This window comes from Cricetulus griseus, chromosome 6 (genome assembly GCF_003668045.3).
Source record: "Cricetulus griseus strain 17A/GY chromosome 6, alternate assembly CriGri-PICRH-1.0, whole genome shotgun sequence".
Lineage (NCBI taxonomy): Eukaryota > Metazoa > Chordata > Mammalia > Rodentia > Cricetidae > Cricetulus > Cricetulus griseus.
Window position 1 is genome coordinate 65,539,063 of NC_048599.1, and position 27,471 is coordinate 65,566,533.

The 27,471-nt window shown below is 42.9% G+C and overlaps 1 protein-coding gene across 1 annotated transcript in view; it reads left to right on the forward strand.

Moving 5' to 3' along the window:
• Nucleotides 1-27,471, forward strand: part of Ryr3 (ryanodine receptor 3) — a 465,461-nt gene that overhangs the window by 257,430 nt on the left and 180,560 nt on the right. Inside the window, 9 exon segments of the mRNA XM_035447052.1 lie at nucleotides 543-751; nucleotides 2,416-2,591; nucleotides 3,848-3,884; nucleotides 5,227-5,390; nucleotides 8,042-8,207; nucleotides 12,051-12,137; nucleotides 15,318-15,544; nucleotides 17,327-18,119; nucleotides 20,030-20,230. Of these exon segments, the coding sequence (XP_035302943.1) occupies nucleotides 543-751; nucleotides 2,416-2,591; nucleotides 3,848-3,884; nucleotides 5,227-5,390; nucleotides 8,042-8,207; nucleotides 12,051-12,137; nucleotides 15,318-15,544; nucleotides 17,327-18,119; nucleotides 20,030-20,230 (2,060 nt within the window).

The following is a 27,471-nucleotide window of genomic DNA, read 5'->3' on the forward strand; positions in this document are numbered from 1 at the left end:
CATCCAATGCTCTTAACTGTTCAACCATCGCTCCTAAAATCAGGCCCTAAAACCTATTTTAAATAAGGCATAGATAATAGATTTTACTTTTTTTGGTTTTTTGAGACAGGGTTTCTCTGTGTAGCTTTGGAGCCTATCCTGGCACACGCTCTGGAGACCAGGCTGGCCTGAAACTCACATAGATCTGCCTGCCTCTGCCTCCCGAATGCTGGAATTAAAGGTGTAAGCCACCAACGCCCAGCCAGATTTTCCTTTTCTCATATTTGTTCTACTTTTCCATCTTAAGAATGTTCTTAGCTGCATGTTTTTTTTTTTTCACAAATCAGTTTGAACAAAATTCACTTTTCTCTCCCATAAACTAAGGGCAGAATTGTGTACAGGCAGCTTCCCATTGTTGGTTTTGTGTGTCAAAAAGACAGACAGGGATTGTTATCCCTCTTAACTCCTGGACCTTTCAATCAGAACAAGAAGTGCAACTCCACCTTCTCCACGTTTTCCCCAAATGGTACCTCTGCACTGAAGCCACAATCTTTATCCTGCAGGTTTTGTACCCATTTGCTCTCTGGGGCTGTCACAGATTGGCCGCATGAATCTTGGGACAGATGCCAGTACCTTCAAATTTTATACTATGTGTGGCCTCCAGGAGGGCTTTGAGCCTTTTGCTGTGAATATGAACCGAGACGTTGCAGTGTGGTTCAGCAAACGCCTTCCAACATTTGTGAATGTGCCGAAGGATCATCCCCACATAGAGGTACCATTACACCATGGGTGGCCCCAGCAGGGCAAGTGGGCCAAGGCACCAAGTTCTCACAAAGTTTGCTGTCAACAGAAAATGGTTACCTACATCCCTACCCTGTCTGCCTACTCACCACCACCTGGGATCTTCATAGCTGCATTGCAGGTCCCTTAACTTACAACACCCCACAAGAGACAACAGCCTGGTACACAATTTTGCTGACTGCTTCCCAGGCTGGGTCACCAGATTCTTTGCCAGCATTTCTACAGTGGCACTGCCATTGTACTTCAGTGTCCAGAGACTTTTAACATTTCTACTTGACATTTTATACAATAAATGTGTGTGTTCCTCCATGTTCATAACTCATCTTTGGGGCCTTATTTATATTGATGCTGTTACTACCTTTTAAAGCTGAAGTGTGAGGCTTTATTACGGCACTTCCACCTTTAAGGAAAGCAAAGATTGTGAGAAGCCAAGTTTGAGTTGTGGATCTGTTTTGATGAGAACATGATGGACACGGAGAGAATAGTGCTTTAAAATGAACCGCCTCCACTGCAGCATTACTTGGGTTCAAGCAAATGGTTTGCTTAAACCTGACTCCAACCTCCCTAACCAAACCTTCTAGAAGGTCTGAACCTGACAAGCAGCAGCTCTTAATTGCTCCTCCCTGATCGACCCTCACATTTTGGGGGTAGATTATATTTCTCTGGTTGCAGGATAACCATTATTTTTAAAGTGTGGTTCTAAATCCTGGAGGTCTCACACACCTTTGACAAACTAATGGACTCTAGACTTAGGAAAAATAGAAGGTGTGATAGGAATTGTGATTAAGGCACTTGTAATTTTAGTGTGGGGAGGTAGAAACAGGCAGATCCTTGGAGCTTTCTGACCAGCCTGCCCAGTCTAGTTACAGTATAAGAACAGAACCTGTCTCTCAAGACCAATTGCTGGCGTCCACACACAGCTGCATGCATGTTCTTGTGCTTATGTGAACCCACATAAACACACAAACACATGCACACAGAAAACATACACACATGCAAACACATGAAAACACACACACGCACACAGTAATTATCAATATTGTAGGTTACCACTCTGAAGTACACTGTGGTCCAAAGCCGTGAATCACCTCAGGATTAAGAGCAATTTAGAGCAGGCTCAGGACTCTTAGGCCCTATGGCTAGGACTCTAGCACACATGGACACCTGTAGGGTGAAAGTACCCTCTAAGAGAGATTGTGTGGCTGTTCCTGAGTTTGGAGCTCTCTGGCCCCTTTCGGTAAGATGTTCTCATGATGCCCCTGACAGCAGAAATCTTTGGAAAGATTTTCTTTCAACCACTTGCCCCCAGATTGAAAAGGTCAGCATTATGTGAACCCCACACTATGTTATCCAGGCAGCCATACCTCTCTCTAGTATTTGTTTTCCATCCTAGACCTTGAAGTGAAACTGTAGATGTGTTTTACATCACTAATATCTCCACCCAGGAATAGAACTGAAGTTTCCTAGCAGACAAAGTCCACATCACGAATAACATAGTTTGATTTATTGCTGGTGATATTCATAGTTTGCAGAACATATTGTTCTATGTTAGGTCAGTGAGAGACAGGGGGACAGGGTCAAGGTCACACACATCTTCCTATACGTCAGATTAAGGAGTCATGGTGATGTCCCCAGGTTGTGAGGATCGATGGCACCATGGACAGCCCTCCATGCCTCAAGGTGACCCACAAGACATTCGGCACACAGAACAGCAATGCCAACATGATCTACTGCCGCCTGAGCATGCCTGTCGAATGCCACTCCTCTTTCAGCCACAGCCCTTGTCTAGACAGTGAAGCCTTCCAGAAAAGGTGAGGGGGTGGGGCAGCCCTGTAATTCTCAGAGGTACCAACTGTATCTGCTCTTGGGTTGTCTTTCTGTTTGTTTTGTACTTAACCATAACATGAGAAGTGAGTTTATGGTGGCCTCTTTGCTTTCAGTCAGGTAAAGAAATGAGGGTGTAGTGGGCTGGGGAGATAAATCTGTCTGTGTTTGCTGCAAAAGCATAAAGCCCTGTATTGGATCTCCAGAACCTTGCTTGTTTGTTTGTTTGTTTGTTTGTTTGTTTGTTTTTAAGAAAGATATGGTGGCATCTACGTGTACTCCCAGGGCTAGGGGGCAGAAACAGGTAGATCTCAGGTGCTCACTGGTCAGGCAACCTCTCAAAACACAAAGTAGATGGAAGCTGAGGAAGAGCCCCTGAGATTGCTCTCTGTCCTCCATACTCATGTACACACATTTGCTTCGATACACATGTGTGCATTCATTCATCCCTGTGCCACTGCGTGCGTGCACATACTTGTACCTGCACCCTTTCACACACCAACAGAAAGAAATGAGTATGTGTGTGCATGTGAGTTCATGCAAGGGTGTGTGTGTGTAGAGAGGTGCTCTGCAAAATTAAGAAGCCTGTGTAGCCAAACAGTAACATCTGGAGTGGGTTTCTGTTCTCCTTGGAATCTCTGAGCTTGGGCCTCTTTGTGTCCATAATTCTTGCAGCTTAGGAGCAGAAAGACAGCTTCTGTGTAAAATGAGAAATTTCCAGAGGCCAATTGTCATCTTTGCGTAGCTACGGGCATTTCCCAACCTTGCCCCTGTGTGCCTCTTGAGTAATGTCATTTCTTCCTTCCTGATAAAGAATGGATTCCTTGCTGTCTTTCTTTCCTTTGATGTCTATTTTTAATCACTGGTGTATACCTGCTGTCTACGCTGTCTGGTCCAAATGTCTTGTAGCAGTTCACTATCCATCAAGGTTTTGAATAAGCACAGCTGCTTGAGGGAGCGTGGTAACCCATTCAGAGGCATCGCTATCTATGTTATTGCAGCACCCCCATCCTCTTCCACATTAACTTACAACCTGCAGCAGGGGAATGCTGGGAGTCATAGTACTGCCTATGGCAGCAGCTTACAAATGAGCATCTCCCAAGACCACTGGCAGTCACTGGTGTATAGAAAACAGCCAGTTTCCTAAACCCGCCTTGATCGTTAAAGGTAGATCAATTGCCTGTCAGAACCGTGGGGTTCTCTATACAACCGAATAACTAAAACATGGATTATCTCCCCCTAGGAAACAGATGCAAGAAATACTATCTCACACAACAACAGTAAGTAAATGTGCTCAATTGTAGCTTTAATTATTTGATTTGCTCTTCCTGGTAATATGCCCCCACACAGCAAAGATGTGTCTAGAGATCTTCTTTAATTGTCATTCTTTAATTCTTTACTCTGTCTCATAATATACATTTGGATGCTTCCAGAACATTTCTATGGTGTGTGTTCAATAGGGGAAAGAAAGCAGAGCTCAGCCTGGAGCTCCTAATTGGGCATCATGTGTCCTTGTTGCCCATTTGCCACCAGGGACCCATCACTGCCTTTCTGATTGAAAGAAACATGAGTTGGAAGAGTCCCAATTAAACCCCTTTGTTTGCTCTTTTGTGTCAACTTCTATGAGTCGGTTCCCGGGTGTCTCTGTTCGGTGCCAGGAGCAATCGTGAAAGCAATCAAAGAAGGAGCAGGAAGGCAGCCCAGAGGATTGAAGCTACTTCAGGTTCCATTCTGCAGTGACAGGAGTCAGGAAAAATACTTCCTAGTTTCCTCCTTTCCTTCTCCCTTAGCACCTGGTGTCCATAGGAGAAATACATGCCGCCCCTTCTGTAAAGTTTGCCCTGAGTTCAGAAACTAAACAACACCAAAACCAAGTTTCTTGCTGCAGCAAATCATACCTCTGCTATGTATGGGCACTACGGTCAGCACATTATGTATAGTCCCATTTAATTGACTTAATCACAACCCCTGTAAGATATGTGATATTGTGCACAGCGGAGACAAAAGACTTACCCAAGTTCACACAATAATAATCAGTTGTGCCAAATATTCAAGCCTAGCTTTTTTCTGACTATGCTTCCTTTTTTGTTACAGTCAAGAAAATTTGGCACAGTACAGATAAGTAAACCTGCTCATTATTGTAAAGAAAGGAATGAAGTAGTCACCTTCCTTGGTGCCATAGCTATTGCTATAACATGGTGACAAGCTTCACAGATTCTGTGATCGTCATGGGGAACTTTTGTCTTCACCATTGCCTATGCTTGCATAAAGGCCACACAGAATGGATTGGTGCCTGAGACACAGGCATTTTCTTTTTCAGCTTCCTTCTCAAGACTTCGCATAAACAAAAGCCTTGTTCTGAGTCTAGAGTGTAGCATGGTATACCTCCTCAATAGTGTGTAGCTTTAGCCAGGCTTGGTGACACAGGCTGAGAAAGGAGGGATGCTACAAATTCAAAGCCAGCTTGAGCTACAAAGTGAGACCTAACTTGGAAAAAGAAAGAGAAACCTGCAGTGTGTGCTTCTTCATGAAACTGAGCCAAATGAACTACTGAATGATTTTATCTCTCAGCTCTCCTCCCCAGACAGACACTTCTCACACACTCTGTTGTCCCCTCCACAGCAATGCTACTATGCTATCCGAATTTTTGCTGGACAGGACCCATCATGTGTCTGGGTTGGATGGGTGACTCCAGACTACCATTTATACAGTGAAAAGTTCGACCTGAATAAAAACTGTACCGTGACTGTAACCCTGGGAGATGAAAGAGGCCGGGTCCATGAAAGGTAAGTGGGCTCCCAGGAGGCTCCTCTTGCCCTACAACAGTCATTTACACTCATCCCTCACCCCAGATAGAGAAAGCATCCCAGCCTGTCTTAAAGGAACTTAACTGTTTTAAAATCATTAAGGAAACTGGGATCACCATGACAGTGACAATGGAGTGTTTGTAGAGACAGAGGTTTGTTTCATCCCGTATAAATCACAATCCAGGGATGGGGGATAAAAATAGACAATTGGGATGAGAGAGCCCTCTCGAATTTGCTCCATGATTTTTGAGGCACGCTTCCAGTTTCTACAACATTAGAACAAAACAGAAAAAGTCCCTGTGTGCCTAGGAGAAGCTAGTTTGGGGAAAATTGAAGAGATGAATAGTAGCATACATTAATTGACAAGTCAGAACACCTCATCCCAAGAGTTTATAATGTCTGAAAGCATAAAGATATAAATGAGACATGGAAAATCCATGAATAACAACCAATGAGTTGAAATAGGACTCTCTGGAGGGAATAGGTTTTAGGCCCACCTAGGTCCTCCACTGTCCACTAACACTGCTCTCAGGGAAAATTTTGCCTCAATGTGTCCCAAACATGACCTTAAAAAACCATGTCTTATCATCTGTCCACTTCCTACCTTCTGGGTTTGAAACATCTTTTCCTTGAGTCACCATGCACCAAGATGTAGTAGGTTCTTCTTGGGTAGGCCTTCACACCTGGCCAAGTCAGGGATCCTTTTCAGTCAGTGCTTTTTATGCACTAAAGCTCATCAAAATCTGACCATCACAGGTGAGCCATGTCACCCTCATGAGAGGCCCCTATGGGCAGATGATGGAAAGCACAGGCTCTAAACTCAAGCTTAGATGCTGACTAGGTATGAAATTAATTCCCAGTCTCTTACTAGCCATGTGAGCTTGAACTCTGATTTCCTTATGTAGAAAATGAGACTAATAATTATTCAAACCCCAGAGTGCTGTATGAAGTAAATGAGCTAATTCCTAAAAGAATGCTTAGGACAGTGCCTTACCTCGAGGACTTGATAAATATCAACCATTATTGTCAGCACTTACAGCAAGGCCTGGTGCATTGTGGTGATCAATAATTCTTAGCTCTTTGTCTGACATGATAAGCAATAAACACAGAGCCATTTTAAATTTGATATCTTTAAAATGTACACAAAGTCTGCCACTTCACAATACACAGATCAATACATCAGTAATTGAATTCTGTCATTTAAAAAGCAGTGATAACATAACCTAAGTGTGAACTTTATAGAAATCTATCCATGGGTATAACCAGGAGACACAGTGTGTAGAGAGGTCTCTGCCTAAGGGCACTCATCCTGAGAAACCAGCCACATTGATGCCCAAAATAAGAGAAAATGAAAGGAAAGGGATATGTACTCAGAAAGGGGATTTCCACTTACAGGAGAATGTGGTGGACTTCTAGAAATAGAAAGAAACAGAATCTCGTAATACAGCCTGGATTTTCCAACGAGTAGCTCAGAGAGGTAAATAGTCTTCAGGATATGGGATTCGAGGTAGTCTGTCCATCACACAGTGCTGAATGCATGTTCTGGATTCCTTCACACAGCTGAGAGCCACAACAGGAACCTAGGCCAAGCCACAACAGATTGGTCTCAGTGTGTTCAAAGGGGTTTCTCTAGCATCCAGTAGAGAATCAGTTGTCCTTTAACCTAAAAAAAAAAAAAAAGAAAGAAAAAAAGGCCACATCACATCACTTTAGAAGCCCAGGTCCTTCAGGTGTTGCACCCCAGTGAGCTGAGGAGGAGGCAGAACTGACTGCTTCTTGCTACCTCCTATTGGGAAGAGCTCTGAGAACCCCATTTCACATTGTCTATCTTTTCCACAGCTCTCTCTGGGTAAAAAATTCTGCAGTTAAGAAATGAGAGGTGGGGCTGTAGTTCAGTAATAGCCCCCTTCCTTACTCTGCACAGGATCCTGGGTGTGGTTCTGTCACCACAAAAATGAAAAAGAAGGAATTTCATTTGGGAGCTTTTAAAGGTTTTTGATCATCACAGTTTGCTTTTAAGTGTAAAGGCCACGTGGAGTTCTACACTCTGAAAACTGGTAAACAGACAGTGAGAGATGAACCTACGTGATTATTTAATTATTTAGGCTATTTAGTAGTGTAGTTTGCAGACTTCTAGACAGCAGGGAAGTATAATGTAGTAGTACAGGTCAGGGAGCTAGGAGACCATTGGAGACAAGTGGTCTATCTGGATCCCAGTTGCCAATCCAAGGAATATGGGTCAAGTTTTCAAGCACTTTTATGGTCTGTGATCCTGAATATCAGACAGGGATACTGACCCCAGATGACTGTTTCTGCTTCTTATACCAAATCTCATCTCTGTGTTGTGATTTTCTGTCCCTAACATGAGAGTATTACTCACCTCGGTGTCAAAAGGTTGAATTGCTAATTATTTGGGAGACAATGATCTGCCATTTTGCCACATCTCCACACACAGTGGTTCATGCCTGAGTAAATTTAGTTGAAGCTGAATGGTTTCATTTAAGAAAACAATTGTGTACGGCTAATGGTAAAACGTCATAGACAGGATTCTGGGGCAACTTACAAGTGAGTTATGATTAGAAACCAGCCAGACTGTATTCTGTAACTTCTCTCTGTTCTGTGGTTTTCAGTGTGAAACGCGGCAACTGCTACATGGTCTGGGGTGGAGACATTGTAGCTAGTTCCCAAAGATCAAGTCGGAGTAATGTAGACCTGGAGATTGGCTGCCTTGTAGATCTGGCAATGGGCATGTTGTCCTTCTCAGCTAATGGGAAGGAACTTGGCACCTGCTATCAGGTAGGTGTGGCATCTGGGGCTGAACTGTTGCTTTGGGCTTTGGACCCCCAGGTTTATGGCTATGTTCTTCATTCTTTTCATCATCCTCCCTCATCCAGTTGGTGGAACCATGTGGTCTTCTGCCCATTAGATTAGCAAATAGACAAGAACAGAGTGATTGTATTTTATACAGAAAAAAATATGTTTATTTACTCGGTGATTTTTATATACTGGTCATCTTTCAAGAGGAGAAAGCAGTTTTTCCTTATTGAGTTCTGAAAGATTATTCATTTGATCCAAAAGTACTTCTCTGCTGCTGTTATACTGTCTGTGCTAGATAAGATGGGAGACTTACAGGGTGAACAGAAATAGTCATCACTTTAAGACATTTATTTACTCAAAATAGAAACCTATAGAAACTGATGTATTCCCTTCACAGAGGGGTTATACTCCCAATGGATACCTAATGTGATCCCTTAAAATCTATTTTTCAAATCACATAATTTTCTATTTCATAAACTGTAAACTTCAACAGAACCCCAGGAAAAGCTTCAATCACACACCTGTCATTAACCACCAAATTATATGTGCTCTTCTTTATAGCCATGTGAACCTTGCAGAATTTCATGTATTCTACTTTTTTCTTAAATTTTGTGAATTTAAGAAATGTAAGTCCACTAAAATCTTAAAAATACTTCAAGGAAAAAAACCTGTGTAACCAAGCATTTCTCAAGTTACTAACACAAGAAAACTGTTTGTTTCTCTTACCTGGTAGTACTTTATGAGCTAGAGACCCATAGAACTCACCGTAGGCAACACTATGCCAAAGAATTGTTTTTCTAAGCATTCTCAACACTCTTAACACAGGACAGTGAGTCATATGTATGTGTAGGTAGAGTTTGCTATAGAAGTTAAGAGAAGGCCTTTCTCCCAGGAGAGTCTCATTAGCATTCCATTTGGAGAGGGAGGGAGGTATACATAGGAAATAGGGACTATGAAAGGCCTTGGCATGAGAGTAATGTGCAGTAATTAAGAAAGCTGAACTTAGTCTCCTCAGGCTAGTAGTTTAGATAACCACAACAGAGATATAATACCCTCATATTACATAATAGATAAAATCGCAGATTCTTTAGTCAAACCCAGTCCCAATCTTTGGATTGAAAGGCCTGTAGGCAGCCAGATGTCTCACCTCTGCTTGGGGAAATGGACCCAGGAGTATTGTAGACAGAACAGTCATTCCAACTCTGAAGCATTCATTAACCAAAAATAGTGGATGGACCAAACTTTGTCCACATGCCACGAGCAGCTGGCTGACAAGAAGGCAGTTAACCTGTCTCTTCAGTAGTTCCTGCAGTGAATGGCACACTCAGAGCCTCCTCTATGGGGAGTACAGTCAACACTTGGCACACTTGCCTGGTAGCTGGAGGGCCCAGCCATTTCCAGAAAGAAGCGTTTGTGAAACCAGGTTCTGAGGAAGAGAGTGAAGCACTCTTCTACTACTTCCTGACTATGATGCTTCCCTCAGCCTGAATCCCTTGCGAAGCTTTTATATACGTTACTGCTGTCCTTCAGAGTCCATTAGTGCTTTCCCATTACCTTCTGAAATGGTCTAGACTGAGATGTGTCCCTCCTGAGATGCTGAGAATTTTGAAACACCTAATAACTTTCACAACCAGTTGGACTTTGGAAATCTGCAAACATTAATGAATTAACAACAAAACAAGGTGGCATTTGCAGTAGCAGTGACTGGCCTGCCTCAGAAGAGTTCACGAGGTTAACAAGATGCTACAACCAAGAGAAGGATGCTTCAGGACCTTCATCCCATCCTGCATGGTGATTCCTAGGTAACATCAGGCTGGATGTTTCCTCTTTGAGAAGGGTGTGAACATGACCTCCTGGGGCATCTTCCTTATCCCATACATTCAAACTCTTCTCCTTCTGCTCAGTGTGCTAGTTCCAAAGAACTTGGCTGGCTGGGAGAGTAGCAGGGTTCTACTGAAAACACTTAGAGGCTCCTACTCAACTATCCCCTTCTAATCTCAGTGAGACAGAAACATGTCCAGCCATGTGTCTGGTCCCTGACAGCTGGTTCATTGTTATTCCACAGCTGTAGTCATTTTCATTTTTCAATTATCTCAAGAGGAATGGGACAGCAATATTTATTAAACACTGGCCTTCAATTCAGAATGGACCAAAATAAGAGAAAGATCCTCTTAGACAATGTTTCCAGGCCTCCCATTAAATGGTGCTACACAATCTGAAAACCTTTCTCACTCCCACTTAATAAAATCAGTAAAAAAAAAAAAATGAGAACTAAAGTATACATTCAACAGTCATTCTTGAGTAACAGCCCCACACCAGTACATAAATAGCAAAGCAGGTTGTGAGATTCAGATTTACGAGAGAGGCTAGCTGTAGATGCCAACCAGTTTCTGGACTTCACACATGATTAGAAATAGGGTGTCTATCAGCACAAGGACAAATAGATCAGCCAGTGATAAAAATAAAAAAGAACCTTACCTTAAAAATGAAGGAAGTACATGACAGCTCGAGTCCAAGTTCTTATTTCACAGAAGCAGGGGCACCCTCTCCATCTGGTGTCCTCCCAGGACAGGCCAGCTCAGCACTCACTGTCCACGGATCAGCAGTGGCACCCCATGAGCACGCACTGATATTTCATGTTGTCATACCAACAGACTTGGCTGGGAAATTGCTTGTATACAATTTTCTGCCTAACAAGTTGCCATAAAATTAGCAACTAAAACAACCGAGTTCATTACCTCACAGGTCAGGCTTGCCTGGCACTCAAGTTCTCACAAGACAAAAACCTAGGCACCTGCTGGGCTGAGGTGGGCTCTTCCCTGGAAAGAGCTCCTTTCTGAGTTTTTCTCAGTTATTAACAGTACCCAACTTTTCATGTTGTAGGTTTAGTGTTCTGAGGTTCTATGTCCTTGCTAAATGGTAGCTGGGACCCTTTCTGCTAGCAGAGTGTGCCTACAGTCTCTTCACAAGATCCCTCCGCCCTCAAAGCATCGTCTTCTTACTATTCAGATCTCTCCAACTTTCTCTACTGCCTCCACAAAGGGAAAAAAAATGAAAAACTCTGCTTTTAAACAACCCTCGTGTAATTAAAGCCCACATCGTTCTCCAGCTTAAGTTCAACTGGTTAACAACTTTTCTTGCACATCCATTATCCAATTTGTCATTAGCATAATCACAGAAATAAATCCAGGGTCCTCCAGAGCCTTCTAGAATTATGTTCACAACATCACTGGAACCATATTTTCCTCTTGTATACCCCAAGGAGCCCATATTTGTGTTTTCTTCTTATTTTAGTCCCTCACAATAATACTCGGGTTAGCTCCCTCAGCAAGCTACCAGTGCAAAATCTCAAATAAGACTTGGGTTAAGAATCTTGGCAGCAGAGTACCCTGGACTTTGTGAACCTGACATTTGCCTTCAGCAATGATCCCAAGTCACCACCCAGACATTACTGTTCAGTAACCATCAGTGCATTGCCTGGTCGATGAGTACTAAAAGCTCCTGCCCTTATGACTCTGCACCTGAACTCCAGTGAAAGCTGCTGGCTGCAAGTACCTAAGGAAGAAAGGGAAGGGATATAGGACATTTTATCCCAAAGCAGAAAGGATTTAAGGCCTGAAACAGTGACAGTCACCAATAAGGCTTCTGAGGTGATGTAACTTGCCAGGTCTCTGAGAATGTCTGAGCAGTAGGGAATGACCGGCCAGCCAATTGTCTTCTCTCAGCTGAACTTGAACAATGACTGACTACTATGGACAGTGGCTTAACAAACTGTGATCCCCATAGCCATGGGCAAACCTCTTGATTTGTTTCGATTTCCAGGTGGAGCCTAACACAAAAGTATTCCCAGCTGTCTTCCTCCAGCCTACAAGCACTGCTTTGTTTCAGTTTGAACTTGGAAAACTGAAGGTATTTATATGTCCCTTCAATTAATAACCATGCAGAAAGAAGGCAGCACTGACCATCGTGGGGAAATCCCAGGCATCAGAAGGCAGGGAAGACCTCTTGCTTCTCATTTGCCTCCCTGCTTCTCTTGGGCCTCTATAATCTGTTGGGAAGTCGCAGTGACAGAATATGCCTTCTCATTTTCCTTCTCTCCCACCCATTTTGGCTGCTGAATGGATTTATTACTTCTTACATAATCCATTGTGTACCATCCTAATTAATGATGGAAAAGCCCTTGTTCAGGTCAGCCGTTTCTGTGGGTTTCACCAGCCCGGTCTGGACCCCTTGTCCTTCTCTGCAACTGGATTCCAGTTCAGTTCCGTGTTTAGCTGTGGGTGTCTGCTTCTACTTCCAGCAGCTGCTGGACGAAGGCTATAGGATGGCATATAAGGTAGTCTTCAATCTCATTATCAGGGGAGGGCATTTAAGGTAGCCTCTGCTCTGTTAGTTGGTGTCATCTTAGTAGATCTCCAGACATTTCCCTAGTGCCTGATTTCTCTTTAAACCTATAATGTCTCCCTCTATTATGGTATCTCTTATCTTGTGCTCCTCTATTCTTCCCCGACTCAGCCTTCCTGTTCCCTCATGTCCTCCTCACCCCTCCTCTTCTCTCCTTCCCATTCTAGTTCCCTCTCTCCTCCCCCCAATGCTCCCAATTTGTTCAGGAGATCTTGTCCCTTTCCCCTTCTCCAGGGGACCCTGTTTGTCTCTCTTAGGGTCCTCCTTGTTTACAAGCCTCTCCGGCAACCTGGGATGCAGGCTGGCAATCCTTTACTCTCTAAGTCTAAAATCCACATATGAGTGAGTACATACAATGCCTGTCTTTTTGTGACGGGGTTACCTCACTCAGAATGGTTTCTTCTTAGAGCCCTCCTTGTTTCCTAGCTTTTCTTCTGTGAATTTTTCTTTCCAACTTTTTTATTTGAATTAGAAACAGGATTGTTTTACATGACAATCCCATTTCCCTTCTCCTGCCTGTCATCCCCTGCCCCCCCCCAACTAAAACCTTATCTATCACATATCTTTTCTGCTCCCCCTGGATGGTGAGGCCTTCCATAGGGTGTCATCAGAATCTTTCATATCCTTTGGGATAGGGCCTAGGCCCACCCCCATGTGTCTTGGCTCAGGGAGTATTCCTCTATATGGAATGGGCTCCCAAAGTCCACACCTATGCTAGGGATTAATACTGGGCTTCTACAGGAGGTCCCATAGATTTCTGAGGTTTCCTCACAAAAACCCATGTTCCTTGGGTCTGGATCAGTCCCATGCTGGTATTCCAGCTATCAGACTGGGGAGCAAGAGTTCTCGGATGTTCAGGCCAGCTGTTTCTGTGTGTTTCACCAGCGTGATCTGGACCTCTGTGCTCTTCACTGGTCCTTCTCTGCATCTGGGTTCCAGTTCAGATCGGTGATTAGTTATGGGTGTCTGCTTCTACTTCCACCAGCTGCTGGATGAAGGCATATAAGTCAATCATCAATCTCATAATCAGGGGAGGGCATTTAAGGTAACCTCTCCTCCGTTGCTGAGATAGTTAGCTAGTGTTATCTTTGTAGATCTCCAGACATTTCCCTAGTGCCTGATTTATCTGTAAACCAAAAATGTCTCCCTCTATTATGATATCTCCATTCTTGTTATCGTGTATTCTTCCCCTGACTCCATATTTTCTGCTCCCTCATGTCCTCGGCATCCCTCTTCTTCTCCCCTTCTCATTCTCCTAGCTCCCGCCCCCCTCTTCCCGTGCTCCCAATTTACTCAGCAGATCTTGAACCTCTCCCCTTCTCCAGGGGACCATGTATGTCTTTCTTAGGGATCTCCATGTTTATTAGCTTCTTTGGCAGTGTGGATTGTAGGCTGGTAATCCTTACTCTGTGTCTAAAATCCCCATATGAGTGAGTACATATCATGTTTGTCTTTTTGCGATTGGGTTACCTCCCTCAGAATGGTTTCTTCTAGATCCATCCATTTTCCTGCAAATTTCAAGATTCCATTTTTTTTTCTCCTGAGTAGTTACTCCATTGTGTAAATGTACCACATTTTCTCTATCCATTCTTCGTTTAAGCGGCATCTAGGCTGCTTCCAGTTTCTGGCTATTACAAATAGTGCTGCTATGAACATCTTTGAACAGATGTCCTTGTTGTATGAATGTGCTTCTTTTGGGTATATGCCTAAGAGTGGAATTGCTGGATCTTGTGGTAGACTGATTCCCATTTTTTTGAGGAGTCACCATACTGATTTCCAAAGTGGCTGTACAAGTTGGCACTCTCACCAGCAGTGGAGAAGTGCTCCCCTTTCTCCACATCCTCTCCAACATGAACTGTCATTGGTGTTTTTGATTTTGGCCATTCTGACTGGAGTAAGATGGTATCTCAGGGTTGTTTTGATTTGCATTTCCCTCATGGCGAAGGATGTTGAACACTTTATGTGTCTTTCAGCCATTTTAGATTCCCCTATTGAGAATTGTCTATTTAGTTCTGTACCCCCACTTTTTAATTGGATTGATTGGTGTTTTGTAGACTAGCTTCTTGAGTTCTTTGTATATTTTGGAAATCAGCCCTCATTCAGATGTGGGGTTGCTGAAAAGGGGGAGTTCTTGGTTCCCAGACTGATAGCTGGGAAACCAGAATAGGACTGATCCAGACCCCATGTATGTGGGTGCCAATGAGGAGACCTCAGAAATCCATAGGGCCTCCTGTAGTAGATCAGTATTTATCCCTACCATAGGTATGGACTTTGGGAGCCCATTTCACATAGAGGGATACTCCCTCAGCCTAGACACATGGGGGAGGACCTAGGCCCTATCCCAAAGGATATGACAGATTCTTAAGACTCCCTATGAAAGGCCTCACCCTCCCTGGGGAGCAGAAAGGGTATGGGATAAGTACGGTTTTAGTTGGGGAGGGGGTGGCAGAGGAGGAGGGGAGGGAGAGGGAACTGGGATTGACATATAAAACAATATTGTTTCTAATTCAAATATAAAATTGGAAAACATGATGGAAAAGCCTTTTGAGATCTCAGGATAGATAGTCCTTCTGTACCTTATACTAGTTAGATTGATGATCATGAGCCAGGTGCATGATCCAGCAACTAAGACTCTCCCTATGACATGCCTCTTTCCTTCTCTGATGTCTTTCTGCCTTGCCCCAGAATGCAATGCCCTTGTCAGCAGCCATATTTAAGAGTGAAGAGAAGAACCCCATCCCACAGTGTCCACCTCGGCTGGATGTCCAAACCATCCAGCCTGTGCTATGGAGTCGCATGCCCAGCAGCTTCCTCAAGGTGGAGACAGAGAGGGTGAGCGAGCGCCATGGCTGGGTGGTGCAGTGCCTAGAGCCCCTGCAAATGATGGCACTCCACATCCCAGAGGAGAACAGGTACTAAAGGGACCCACAGAGGAAGGGACAGTCCTGGGAAGCCAGGAAGCTCCAAAGGGAACTAGGAATATCTTCAGTGGACCCTAAGCTGTCCCAAGACAACTGTTCATTCCCCACAATACATCAATTCTATCTTTTCCCTTTCCCAATATTCAGTCAAAAACAGCAGAGAACACACCATGATGCCCCAGCCATTGTACCTTTTGAAGACCAGGAATCAGGAAATATTTCCATGCTTTTAATTAAAATTCAAGTGATACTGAAATATATACATATTATTTTTACAGAAATAAAGGGGAAACTACCCATGTCTAGCTTGACTTAGAGAACTAGCTATTTGGGTCCTTGTGTCCCTTTGTTAAGAGGATTGTGACTGGGTTCAATCCCAGCCCTTTCATTTTCTGCATATATGGCTTGATAAACTGCTCACATACTTCAAGCCACAACCACTTCAGCCACACTGAGAAAAAGAAGCCCACCCATGTGGTTGCTAGGGTAAGAATGAGGTTGTATGGGTGAAATTCAGGATGGTTTCTGGTCATAGTAAGAAGTGAGAAGCTGGGCATTGGTGGTGCATGCCTTTAATCCCAGCACTCGGGAGACAAAGGCGGGTGGATCTCTGTGAGTTCAAGGCCAGCCTGGTCTCCAGAGTGAGTGCCAGGATAGGCTCCAAAAGCTACACAGAGAAAACCTGTCTCGAAAAACAAGCAAGCAAAAAAAGAAGTAAGTTTCATTGTTGTGGGTGTTATTATCCCTATATTCCTTAACTGAAAAAGTATGTGCATGGGGCTGGAGAAATGGGTCACTGGAAAGAGTGCTTGTTCTTGCAGAAGATCCAGGTTCAATTTCTGGCACTCTGGTGGTGGCTCACAACCATACATAATTCCAATCCTAGGGATCCAGTGATCTCTTCTGACCTCTGTGGCCACCACAAATACACATGGCACACATCGATATGTGGAGGCAGAATACTCATCTACATAAAATTAATATTAAAAATATAAAACCAAAAGCATGTGCAGAAAGTGAAGGTGACACCCATTATCCAAGGAGTCCCCTTTGGGTAACTCCTTGGATAATGTACCGCTACAGGACAGAAGAGTATGGGGAAAGTAAAGAAAGTATTGCATCCATCCTAGAACTCCATCTCTGGGCCTCCATGAGCAAGAGAACAACACACAGGCAAGCAGGCTACAGGTGGCAGGAAGACAGTACTAGCTGGATTAGGCCAATGAGTACCAGTTGTAAAAGTGTTTCCTCTCAGAACAAAGTTGCAAATGGATGGGTGGAAAGTCTTCTAGGTGCTGCAGAGCTGTACTATGCAGATACTGTAGATGGTAGCTTGGCAGTGGAAGTAACAGTAGGTGTGGTAATGGGAGTGGGTATGGTGATGGGTATGAGCTCTATCTTCTGAGAAGCTTGTGTCAGGAAGCAGATCCACTTCAGAGAAGAAGGCCAGGTCACTGCCATAGTCCCAAGTGTCTATCTCCTTAGGACCTTTAGGATTTCCACATCATTTTCAATTTTTTGATATTTAGTAACCTAATATGAGCAAACTTTTTGGAATATTGTAATGAGACAAGCTGGATCAGTAGGAACTGGGGTGTGGACCACAGCTCAGAGAGGTGGAGTACCCTGTGAGAGAAAGCATGGCAGAGATTTCTGCCCCTTCTGCCTTGGCTGAGCTGGTTGAGGCTCCTGTGGTTTCACAGGGCAGCTCCACTACTGAATTCTGACATTTGTCTCTCAGTGTGGAATGGTCTATTGCTTTGTCTTCCTCAGGTGTGTGGACATCCTTGAGCTCTGTGAACAGGAGGACCTGATGCAGTTCCATTACCACACACTGAGACTTTACAGTGCTGTGTGTGCCCTGGGAAATAGCCGGGTTGCCTATGCCCTGTGCAGCCATGTGGACCTCTCACAGCTCTTCTATGCCATTGACAACAAGTACCTGCCTGGCCTCCTTCGATCTGGTTTCTATGACCTGCTCATTAGCATCCACCTGGCCAATGCTAAGGAGAGGAAGCTGATGATGAAGAATGAGTACATCATCCCCATCACCAGCGCCACCAGGAATATCCGCCTATACCCGGATGAATCCAAGAGGCATGGGCTGCCTGGGGTGGGCCTGAGGACGTGCCTTAAGCCAGGCTTCCGGTTCTCTACTCCTTGCTTCGTGGTGACTCATGAGGAGCATCAGAAGCAGAGCCCTGAGATTCCCTTGGAGATTCTCAAGACAAAGGCTCTGAGCATGCTGACAGAGGCTGTTCATTGCAGTGGAGCCCATATCCGAGACCCTGTCGGTGGCTCTGTGGAGTTCCAGTTTGTGCCTGTACTGAAACTCATTGGAACCCTGCTGGTCATGGGCGTTTTTGATGATGATGATGTTCGCCAGATTCTCCTCTTGATTGATCCCTCCGTGTTTGGGGAGCACAGTGGGGAGACAGAAGAGGGAGCAGAAAAAGAAGTGACCCAAGTAGAGGAAAAGGCAGTAGAGGCTGGAGAAAAGACCAGCAAGGAGCCTCCAGTCAAAGGCTTGTTGCAGACCCGATTACCCGAGTCTGTCAAGCTGCAGGTAACTGGGGACAATCCACAAGCTCTGGTAAAATGCCCTGGAGGGAAAGAAGAAAGCCTGGGTAATGTGGGAAATTACCAATATGGAGCCAGGTAAAAATACAAGGGAATTTAATAAGGAAAAGCCTTACTTACAGAGCGACCTAGCCAGCCCGCGGGGCAGCAGTAAGTACAGCAAGCCAGAAGATGAAAGCGAAAGCAGGCCCTACACGTGAGCATCCCTCACTCTTAAACTTTCCCTTTGTCACCCTGACCACACCCTCGTAGGCGTGGTAAGGCACATCTGTAGCCAATCCCTAAGCAGGCATGGCTACACCATCCCCTACACCTGGGTGTGGGGAACTGTGGGCACACGCCAGAGTAAGTTGCTGAAGTAGAGGTATGCATAGAGTCTCTGGGGTGATGCCAACATGAAAATGCCAACCTTTGTCAGTAAGATACTTTGAAATGTTTAGACATCGTATAGAAGTCTCTCCACTAGTGTTGGGTTTGCCCATGTCTCTGAACCTTAGAGACCCAGGTGATTATATTAGAGGTACCTGTTTAGCAAAAGGGATAAGATTCTTGTTGTAACCAAAGTAATCCCTAATGGACTGACTTGCAGGGCCATCACACTCATCCCCCAGTCTCACGAGGGAGCTATGGTCTTGCACTAATATGATGGGGTCTGTTGGCCCAGTATTCACATCACTGTTGCCCAAACTAAGAAGCATGCTCCTGGAGCCACCTAAGAGCCTTCAGCTCTATCTGAAGCAATGCTTCCCCATGCAAGTGAGCATAAGCCATATGCTAGGATGATAACCTTTGTCTTCTGAGCAATGGGACAGAAGATGAAGAGTAGTGAGCATGGGTCAGCCATTCCTAGGTTTTTATTCCTCCTCCTCTGCTGCTTACTGGATATGTAAACCCACCAAGTCAGCAACCAGTCAAGACCTTAGAGTTACTATCTGTAAAATGGAAGTAACGCAAAAAGATAGTGCCAAATATATTTTCATGAAATATGTGAAGTATGTTCTACCATAGAATGTGCCATAGTGAAGTCAGTTAATAAGGCTATTAGTATAGAGAATAAATGTAGCTTATATATAATCACACAACGTATGCACACTCACACACAAACACACACCCCTTAGTTTTTATTAAATTATTTAAGTGTGTTAAGAGTAAGGTGAGGGTCTTTTGGCCCTCTCTGTCCCTCTATGAAGGGACATAAATAGGCAGCAAGGTCAGTTTAGAAAATCCCTTTGTAAAGGGATACAACTGAGCTGCCCAAGATGGTGATACCTTGACTCAAAGGACAGTCACTCCCAACACTTCTCCATGATGAAATCCCGTAACTGTGAATGCATCAGAGCATATGCTTTCTTGTCACTGAGTCAGGACTATCACTAGAAAGCAAAACACTTTCAGACTTTAATGATTTCCTCAAACTTTTTACAGTTTTCTCACACCTAGATTTCTTTTTAAAATAACTTAAATTTACAGACTAAGATTATTATTATAACAAAAGAACTAACCATAGTTGAGCAGTGCTGTCAGTTTCCAGCAGAGATGAAATGGGCAACAAGTTTTTCAATTTTTCCATCTTCTGCTGCTGGAAGGTGGGAGAAGCAATGCTCACATGAGCATTTTGATGCTGGTTTTCATACATAACTCCTAAGGGAAGCAATTTCTAGAAGATGCTATTTTCATTAGTTCATTTCTCTCTCATTCCCTCAGTACCTGAATAGTTAATCTCTGAGGTTAGGCAGACTTGGATCAGTAGCTTCATGGTTACTCTGTGACACTAGATGGACCACTGTACTTCCTAAGTCTCAGTGTTATTGTCTGTAAAGCAAGGCACTAGCAACTTCGTCTGTGTGTGTTAAATGCATTCTATAAGGATGTACACACATACACTTTTTGTTACAGATGTGTGAGCTCCTCAGCTACCTCTGTGACTGTGAATTGCAACATCGAGTAGAGGCTATTGTGGCATTTGGTGACATTTATGTGTCCAAGCTTCAGGCAAATCAGAAGTTCCGCTACAATGAGCTCATGCAGGCCCTGAACATGTCTGCAGCCCTTACTGCCCGGAAGACAAGGGAGTTCCGTTCACCACCCCAGGAGCAGGTAAGTCCTATCCTGAGCTGCATTCTAATTCCTATGGGAAAGTATACATGAACCCTTTGTGTTATCTTCAACACACTGAAGAGCTATGGAAGCCTAGAAAAATCACAACACCAAGAGCTAGGCAGAGGCCTAAGTAAATAATGACTGGGAAGTACTTGCCAATTCTCTTGGCTGAGGAAAACAAAAACAAAACTTTCCAAACTGATCATAAGGCAGAGATTTCTTCTTCCACCCTCCCCTCCCCTAATGTATACCTCTACTAATTGGTGGAAAACCAAGAGTGTTGAGGTTCAACAGATATCTCAGCCACAATCTACTACTCAGAATAATGTTGCTAACCCTTCCAGAAATCCCCACGTCTCCATCAGAGACAAGAAGAAAATAGTAGGTTTGCCCTGGTTTGTGATACTCGAGGTGCAGCCTTCCTTGTCTGACATGACTTAAATTTATATTAGGCCTTCCTAGCCTCATGAAGCCTGGAGAACAGGATTCATTGTGAATTGTATTTTATGATGTGTTATATAGAACCAACTAGTGGTTGTCACTGCTGAGAGAGAAGGTAACTGTGAGATGAGTCTAAATGAGGGAATGACTTCTCATGTGCTATCCAGGCTGGTTGTCCACTGTTCCTTTAATTTTCAAAATGAAAGTAGGTCCTTCAGTAAAGAAACCAGTTCTGTCTTGGAAGCTTTGAATCTTACAGATTTTTAATAAGCAGCCTATTCATTGTTGTCAATATAATTACCACTATTTTACATTAATGGCCCAACTACAGCTTCATTCAATTACTTTACTTTCCCAATCTATTGTATGGAATAGTTATTTATATTGTTTGGTCAATGAACCACACATCTTAGCTTTTGAAAGACTCATGAGTGATAATGCCTAAAGAGAAGCCAAAGCTAGTCATCTCTCTACTTGCAAAATTAAGGTCCTTGGGACTGGCTGAAGGAGATCATTTTACTGTACCAAATGTATGAGTTTGCTGTTCTCCAACTGCCACCAAAGAACTGCTCAAGGATATTACAAATGCTATAGGCTGCTTTGAGACTGGTAGTGGGTATGAGTGTCCCCTATGACAGGACTGAGCAAATGATGCTCTCTCAAACTTTTGTGAATAATTGGAAAACAATCTTAAAGAGATTATAGCACCAATAATGGTTTCACATAACAGCACTCCAAATCTGTTCCCCCATCACTCACATGTGGTATTGGGTTCCTGACCTCTTTGTCTCAGTTTCTTCTGCCTAGTATGGTAATGTTTATATCTCTAGCCCAGGGTTCTTCTTAGGATGTCATGAGATAACTTATTTAGCAAGGTATCTACCACTGAGTAAGAATTTTGTAACTGTTCCCTAACTGCCAGTAGTTTTAGAATTAGCGAAATCTTCAGCCACACACCTTCTTCTATGGCCTTCTGTCACTGGTCTGGTGAGTGGAGGTCACATATTTTCTGACATCTCTATCCCAGCCATCACCATTGACAGTATCTGTGGTCTAAGGTTTTCCTTTTTCCCATTACTTTAAAGCTATTCTTCTACCCTCCCTACAAACTCTCTTTCCTCCTCCAGGCATCTAAACAGAGAAACCATTCAGAAATCAGTAAGTTGATTACTTCCTTAAGGCATAGACCAATGTGTCATAAACAAGGTCACCAAAAGAACTTAGTAAGTCACATCTCTTGGCCCTTTCTCTGGGATCTCCATGCTCAGCACTTTTTTTCATTTTTAGCAAGCTTTCAGACATTGTTAATGCCTATAAAACAGCACTAAGAGCTAAAGATCCATTTCCCCCCACCACCAGAGGATTTACTTTAAGCAGAGACCTACCCATAGAGTTCTCAATGAAAGGAAGCATTTAATGTCATTGAGAGACAATTTAGATCAATTTCAGAGGTTAGAGATGCAGATTCACTTGGAAAATCATATGCATGGAAATTAGAGTCTTAAAGGGTGATGATTTTCATAAACTATGAGGAAAAAAACAGATGTCATAATTCTCAGAGTATTCAAAGAAATGGAGGAAATCATGAGGATTATGAACAAGTATAACAGTAAGGTAAATCTAAGACTAGTTTTATGGTTTGGACATATCAGCTACTTATGGTGACTTCCCTGGCCTTCAATAGAGGGGAAGACATGACTGGCAACAAATCCTGCTTGGTCTGTCTTTTCTACCCACTTTTTGGTTGTGTGCTCTTTCAGCAGGTAGAATCATCCTAAGTTTTGTTGACAGCAGGAGTCTTTCAATAAAGAACTTCATTTTTTGCTCTGAAACCATATCTTACAACCTTACATTTATTGAATGAACAGAGTATCCTATCTTGTTGGTGTAATTAGCATGATTTCCCTTTTTCAACCTATTTCATGGATAGTATTTAATTACAAATAATACTTCTACATACTTACAAAAAGATTTGAAACAGAAGTTCTTAATGAGAGACTTCTGAATCGTATTAAAATTTAGTAAGACATTAGAAATTCTTTTTTAAAAAAAAGAGCTAAATGTGTATAGTTTGAGTAAAAGGAACAAAGCAGGCTTTTTTAGAAAGAAAATTATTTACATGTCAATCCCAGGTCCCTCTTACTTCCCTCCTCTCCTGCCCCCCCCCCCAATTAACGCCCTACCTATCCCATACTCTTTCTGCTCCCCAGGAAGGGTGAGGCCTTCTATAGGAGGTCTTCAAAGTCTGTCATACTAGGCTCAAGGAGTATCCCTCCATGTGGGATGGGCTCCTAAAGTCCATTCCTATGGTAGCAATAAGTACTGATCCACTACAAGAGGCCCCATGATTTCCAAGGTCACCTCACTGACACCCACATTCAGGGGGTATGGATCATGCTAGTTTCTCTGCTGTCAGTCTGGGGACAAAGAGTTTTCCCTTGTTCAGGTCAGCTGTTTCTGTGGATTTCACCAGCCTCGTATGGACCCCTTTGCTCATCAGTCCTCCTTCTCTGCATCTGGATTTCAGCTCAGTTCAAGGTTTAGCTGTGAGTGTCTGCTTCTACTTCCACCAGCTGCTGGACGAAGGCTATACTATGGCATATGAATTAGTCATCAATCTCATTATCAGGAGAGGGCATTTAAGGTAGCTTCTCCTCTGTTGCTTAGATTGTGAATTGGTGTCATCTTTGTAGCTGTCCAGACATTTCCCTAGTGCCTGACTTCTCTTTAAACCCTTAATGCCTCCCTCTATTATATTATCTCTTATCTTGCTCTCTTCTGTTCTTCCCCCAACTCAACCTCCCTGTCCCATCATGTCTTCTTCATTCCTCCTCTTCTCCCCTTCTCATTCTCCTAGTTCCCTCCCCCTCCCCCCATGCTCCCAATTTGCTCAGGAGATCTTGTCCCTTTCACCTTCTCCAGGGGACAATGTATGTCTCTCTTAGGGTCCTCCTTGTTTATTAGCCTCTCCAGCAGCCCTGGCTGCAGGCTGGCAATCCTTTACTCTAAGTCTAAAATCTACATATTAGTGAGTACATACAATGCCTGTCTTTTTGTGACTGGGTTACCTCGCTCAGAATGGTTTCTTATATTTCCATCCATTTGCCTTCAAATTTCAAGATTCCATTGCCTTTTTTTCCACTGAGTAGTACTCCATTGTGTAAATATACCACATTTTTTCTATCCAATCTTCAGTTGAGGGGCATCTAGGTGGTTTCCAGGTCCTGGCTATTACAAATAATGCTGCTATGAACATCGTTGAACAGATGTCCTTGTTGTATGAATGTGCTTCTTTTGGGCATATACCTAAGAGTGGAATTGCTGGATCTTGTGGTAGCCTGATTCCTATTTTCCTGAGGAATTGCCATACAGATTTCCAAAGTAGCTGTCCGAGTTGGCACTCCCACCAGCAATGGAGAAGTGTTCCCCTTTCTCCACAACCTCTCCAGCATAAACTGTCATTGGTGTTTTTGATTTTGGCCATTCTGACAGGAATAAGATGGTATCTCAGAGTTGTTTTGATTTACATTTCCCTGATGGCTAAGGATGTTGAACACTTTCTTATGTGTCTTTCGGCCATTTTAGATTCCTCTATTGAGAATTATCTATTTAGTTCTGTATCCCACTTTTTAATTGGATTGATTGGTGTTTTGTAGACTAGCTTCTTGAGTTCTTTGTAAATTTTGGAGATCAGCCCTCTTTCAGATGTGGGGTTGATGAATATCTTTTCCCAATCCGAGGGCTGTCGTTTTTTTGTCTTGTTGACTGTGTCCTTTGCCTTACAGAAGCTTCTCAATTTCAGGAGGTCCCATTTATTAATTGTGGATCTCAGTGGCTGTGCTGCTGGTGTTATGTTTAGGAAGCAGTCTCCTGTACTAATTCATTCAAGGGTGTTTCCTACTTTCATTTCTAATAAGTTCAGTGTGACTGGGTTTATATTGAGGTCTTTGATCTATTTGGACTTAAGTTTTGTGCATGGCAATAGACATGGATCTATCTGCAGTCTTCTGCATGCCAACATCTGGTTATGCCAGCACCATTTGTTGAAGATGCTTTCTTTATTCCATTGTATAGCTTTGGCTTCTTTGTCAAAAATCAGGTGTTCATAGGAGTGTAGGTTAATATCAGGGTTTTCAACTCGATTCCATTGGTCTACCTGTCTATTTTTGTGTCAATGCCAAGCTGTTTTCAGGACTATACCTCTATAATAGAGCTTGAAATCAGGGATGGTGATGCCTCCAGAAGTTCTTTTATTGTACAGGGTTGTTTTGGCTATCCTGGGTCTTTTGTTTTTCTGTATAAGGTTGAGAATTGTTTTTCAAGTTCTGTGAAGAATTGTGTTGGGATTTTTGATGGAGATTGCATTGAATCTGTAGATTGCTTTTGGCAAGATGGACATTTTTATTATGTTGATCCTACCTATCCAAGAACATGGGAGATCCTTCCACTTTCTGGTATCTTCTTTAATTTCTTTCTGTAAAGACTCAAAATTCTTATGATACAGGTCTTTCACTTTTTTGGTTAGCATTACCCCAAAGTATTTTGTGTTGTTTGTGGCAATTGTAAAGGGTGATGTTTCTCTGATTTCTTTCTCATCACATTTATCATCTGTATATAGTAGGGCTACTGAGTTTTTGAGTTAATCTTGTATCCTGTCACTTTGCTGAAGGTGTTTATCAGCTGTAGGAGTTCCCTGGTAGAGTTTTTCGGGTCACTTATGCAGACTATCATATCATCTGCAAATAGTGAAAGTTTGACTTCTTCCTTTTCAATTTGTATCCCTTTGATCTCCTTTTGTTGTCTTATTGCTCTAGCTAGAACTTCAAGTACAATATTGAAGAGATATGGAGAGAGTGGACAGCCTTGTCTTGTTCCTGATTTTAGAGGAATAGCTTTGAGTTTGTCTCCATTTAGTTTGATGTTGGCTGTTAGGTTACTGTATATTGTTTTTATTATGTTCAGGTATGTTCCTGTTATTCCTGATCTCTCCAGGTCCTTTATCATGAAAGGATGTTGGATTTTGTCAAAGGCTTTTTCAGCATCTAATGATGTGATCATGTGGTTTTTCTTCTTCAGTTGGTTTATATGGTGGATTACATTGACAGATTTTCAAATGTTGAACCAACCCTGCATCCCAAGAATAAAGCCTACTTGATCATGTTGGCTGTTTTTTCTGATATGTTCTTGGATTCAGTTTGCCAGTATTTTATAGAGTAATTTGCATCTATGTTAATGAGGGATATTGGTCTGTAGTTCTCTTTCTTAGTTGTGAATTTTTTGTGGCTTGGGTACCAAGGTAATTGTAGCCTCGTAAAAAGAGTTTGGCAATAAACCTTCTGCTTCTATTGTGTGGAACAGTTTGAGGAGTATTGGTATTAGCTCTTCTTTGAATTTCTGGTAGAATTTCACCAGAAAATTCTCTGAAGCCATCTCACCCTGGGCTTTTTTTTGGTTGGGAGACTTTTGATGACTGCTTCTATTTCCTTAGAGGTTATAGGTCTGTTTAAGTTGCTTGTCTGTTGGGAGCCAAATCTCAGGGCCTGGCATGAGATCCTAGGCCATGCTTGGCAGACCACATAGTTAACCTTTACATAGCAGCTCCTTAGAACCTCAGCTCAAGAAAAGAAACAACCTGACCCAGTCCTCCACCTACAGGCTCAGTCACCTAAGCAACCCTTCCTGGACCTCTTACTTATGAACTCTTTACCTGCCAAACATCTTCTTTGTGGCTTCCTAATATCCTGCCTACTCGGACACCTGGCTCACAAACAACCCATTCTGCCCCTCCCCATATCCTGACTATATAAGCTAGCCTGAGAAAAGTAAAGTTTGCCACTTGATCAGAATCCTGTCTTGTGGCCGTTCTTTCTGCGTCTCTTGTCCCCATTCCCTATCCCTGACTCTCTTGCCCCAGGTTGATGTCCTGCAGGTCGGGACACTTGTCTGTTCTTGACTCACTTTTGGTAAGTGATATCTGTCCAGAAAATTGTCCATTTCCTTTAAATTTTCAAATTTTGTGGAGTACAGGTTTTCAAAGTATAACCTGAAGATTCTCTGGATTTCCTCAGTATCCATTGTTATGTCCCCCTTTTCATTTCTGATTTTGTTAAGTTGCATGTTCTCTGTCTGCTTTTTGGTTAGTTTAGTTTGGATAAAGGTTTGTCTATCTTGTTGATTTTCTCAAAGAACCAACTCTTTGTTACATTGATTCTTTGACTTGTTTTCTTTGTTTCGACTTTATTGATTTCTGGCCTCATTTTGATTATTTCCTGGCATCTACTCCTCTGGGGTGAATTTGCTTCGATTTGTTCTAGAGCTTTCAGCTGTGATGCTAACTCTCTGATGTGACTATTCTCTAGTTTCTTCTTCATGTGAGCGATTAGAGTTATGAACTTTCCTCTTAGTACTGCTTTCAAAGAGTCCCATAAGTTTGGGTATGCTGTGTCTTTATTTTCATTGAATTCTAGGATGTCTTTAATTTCTTTCTTTATTTCTTCCTTGACCCAGGAATGGTGCAATTGCATGTTGTGCAGTAGGTTTTCTGCACTTTGTTTTGGATTTCTAACTTTAAAGCATGGTGGTCTGATAAGACACAGGGGATTAGTCCAATTTTGTTGAGGTTTGCTATGTTGCCATCTATGGTGGTAGATTTTTGATTAAGTTCCATGTGATGCTGAAAAGAAGGTATATTCTTTTGTGTTTGGATAGAAAGTTCTATAGATGTCTGTTTATCCCAATTGGGTCATAACTTCTGTTAGTTCCTTTGTCTCTTTGTTAAGTTTCTGTCTTAACAAAGA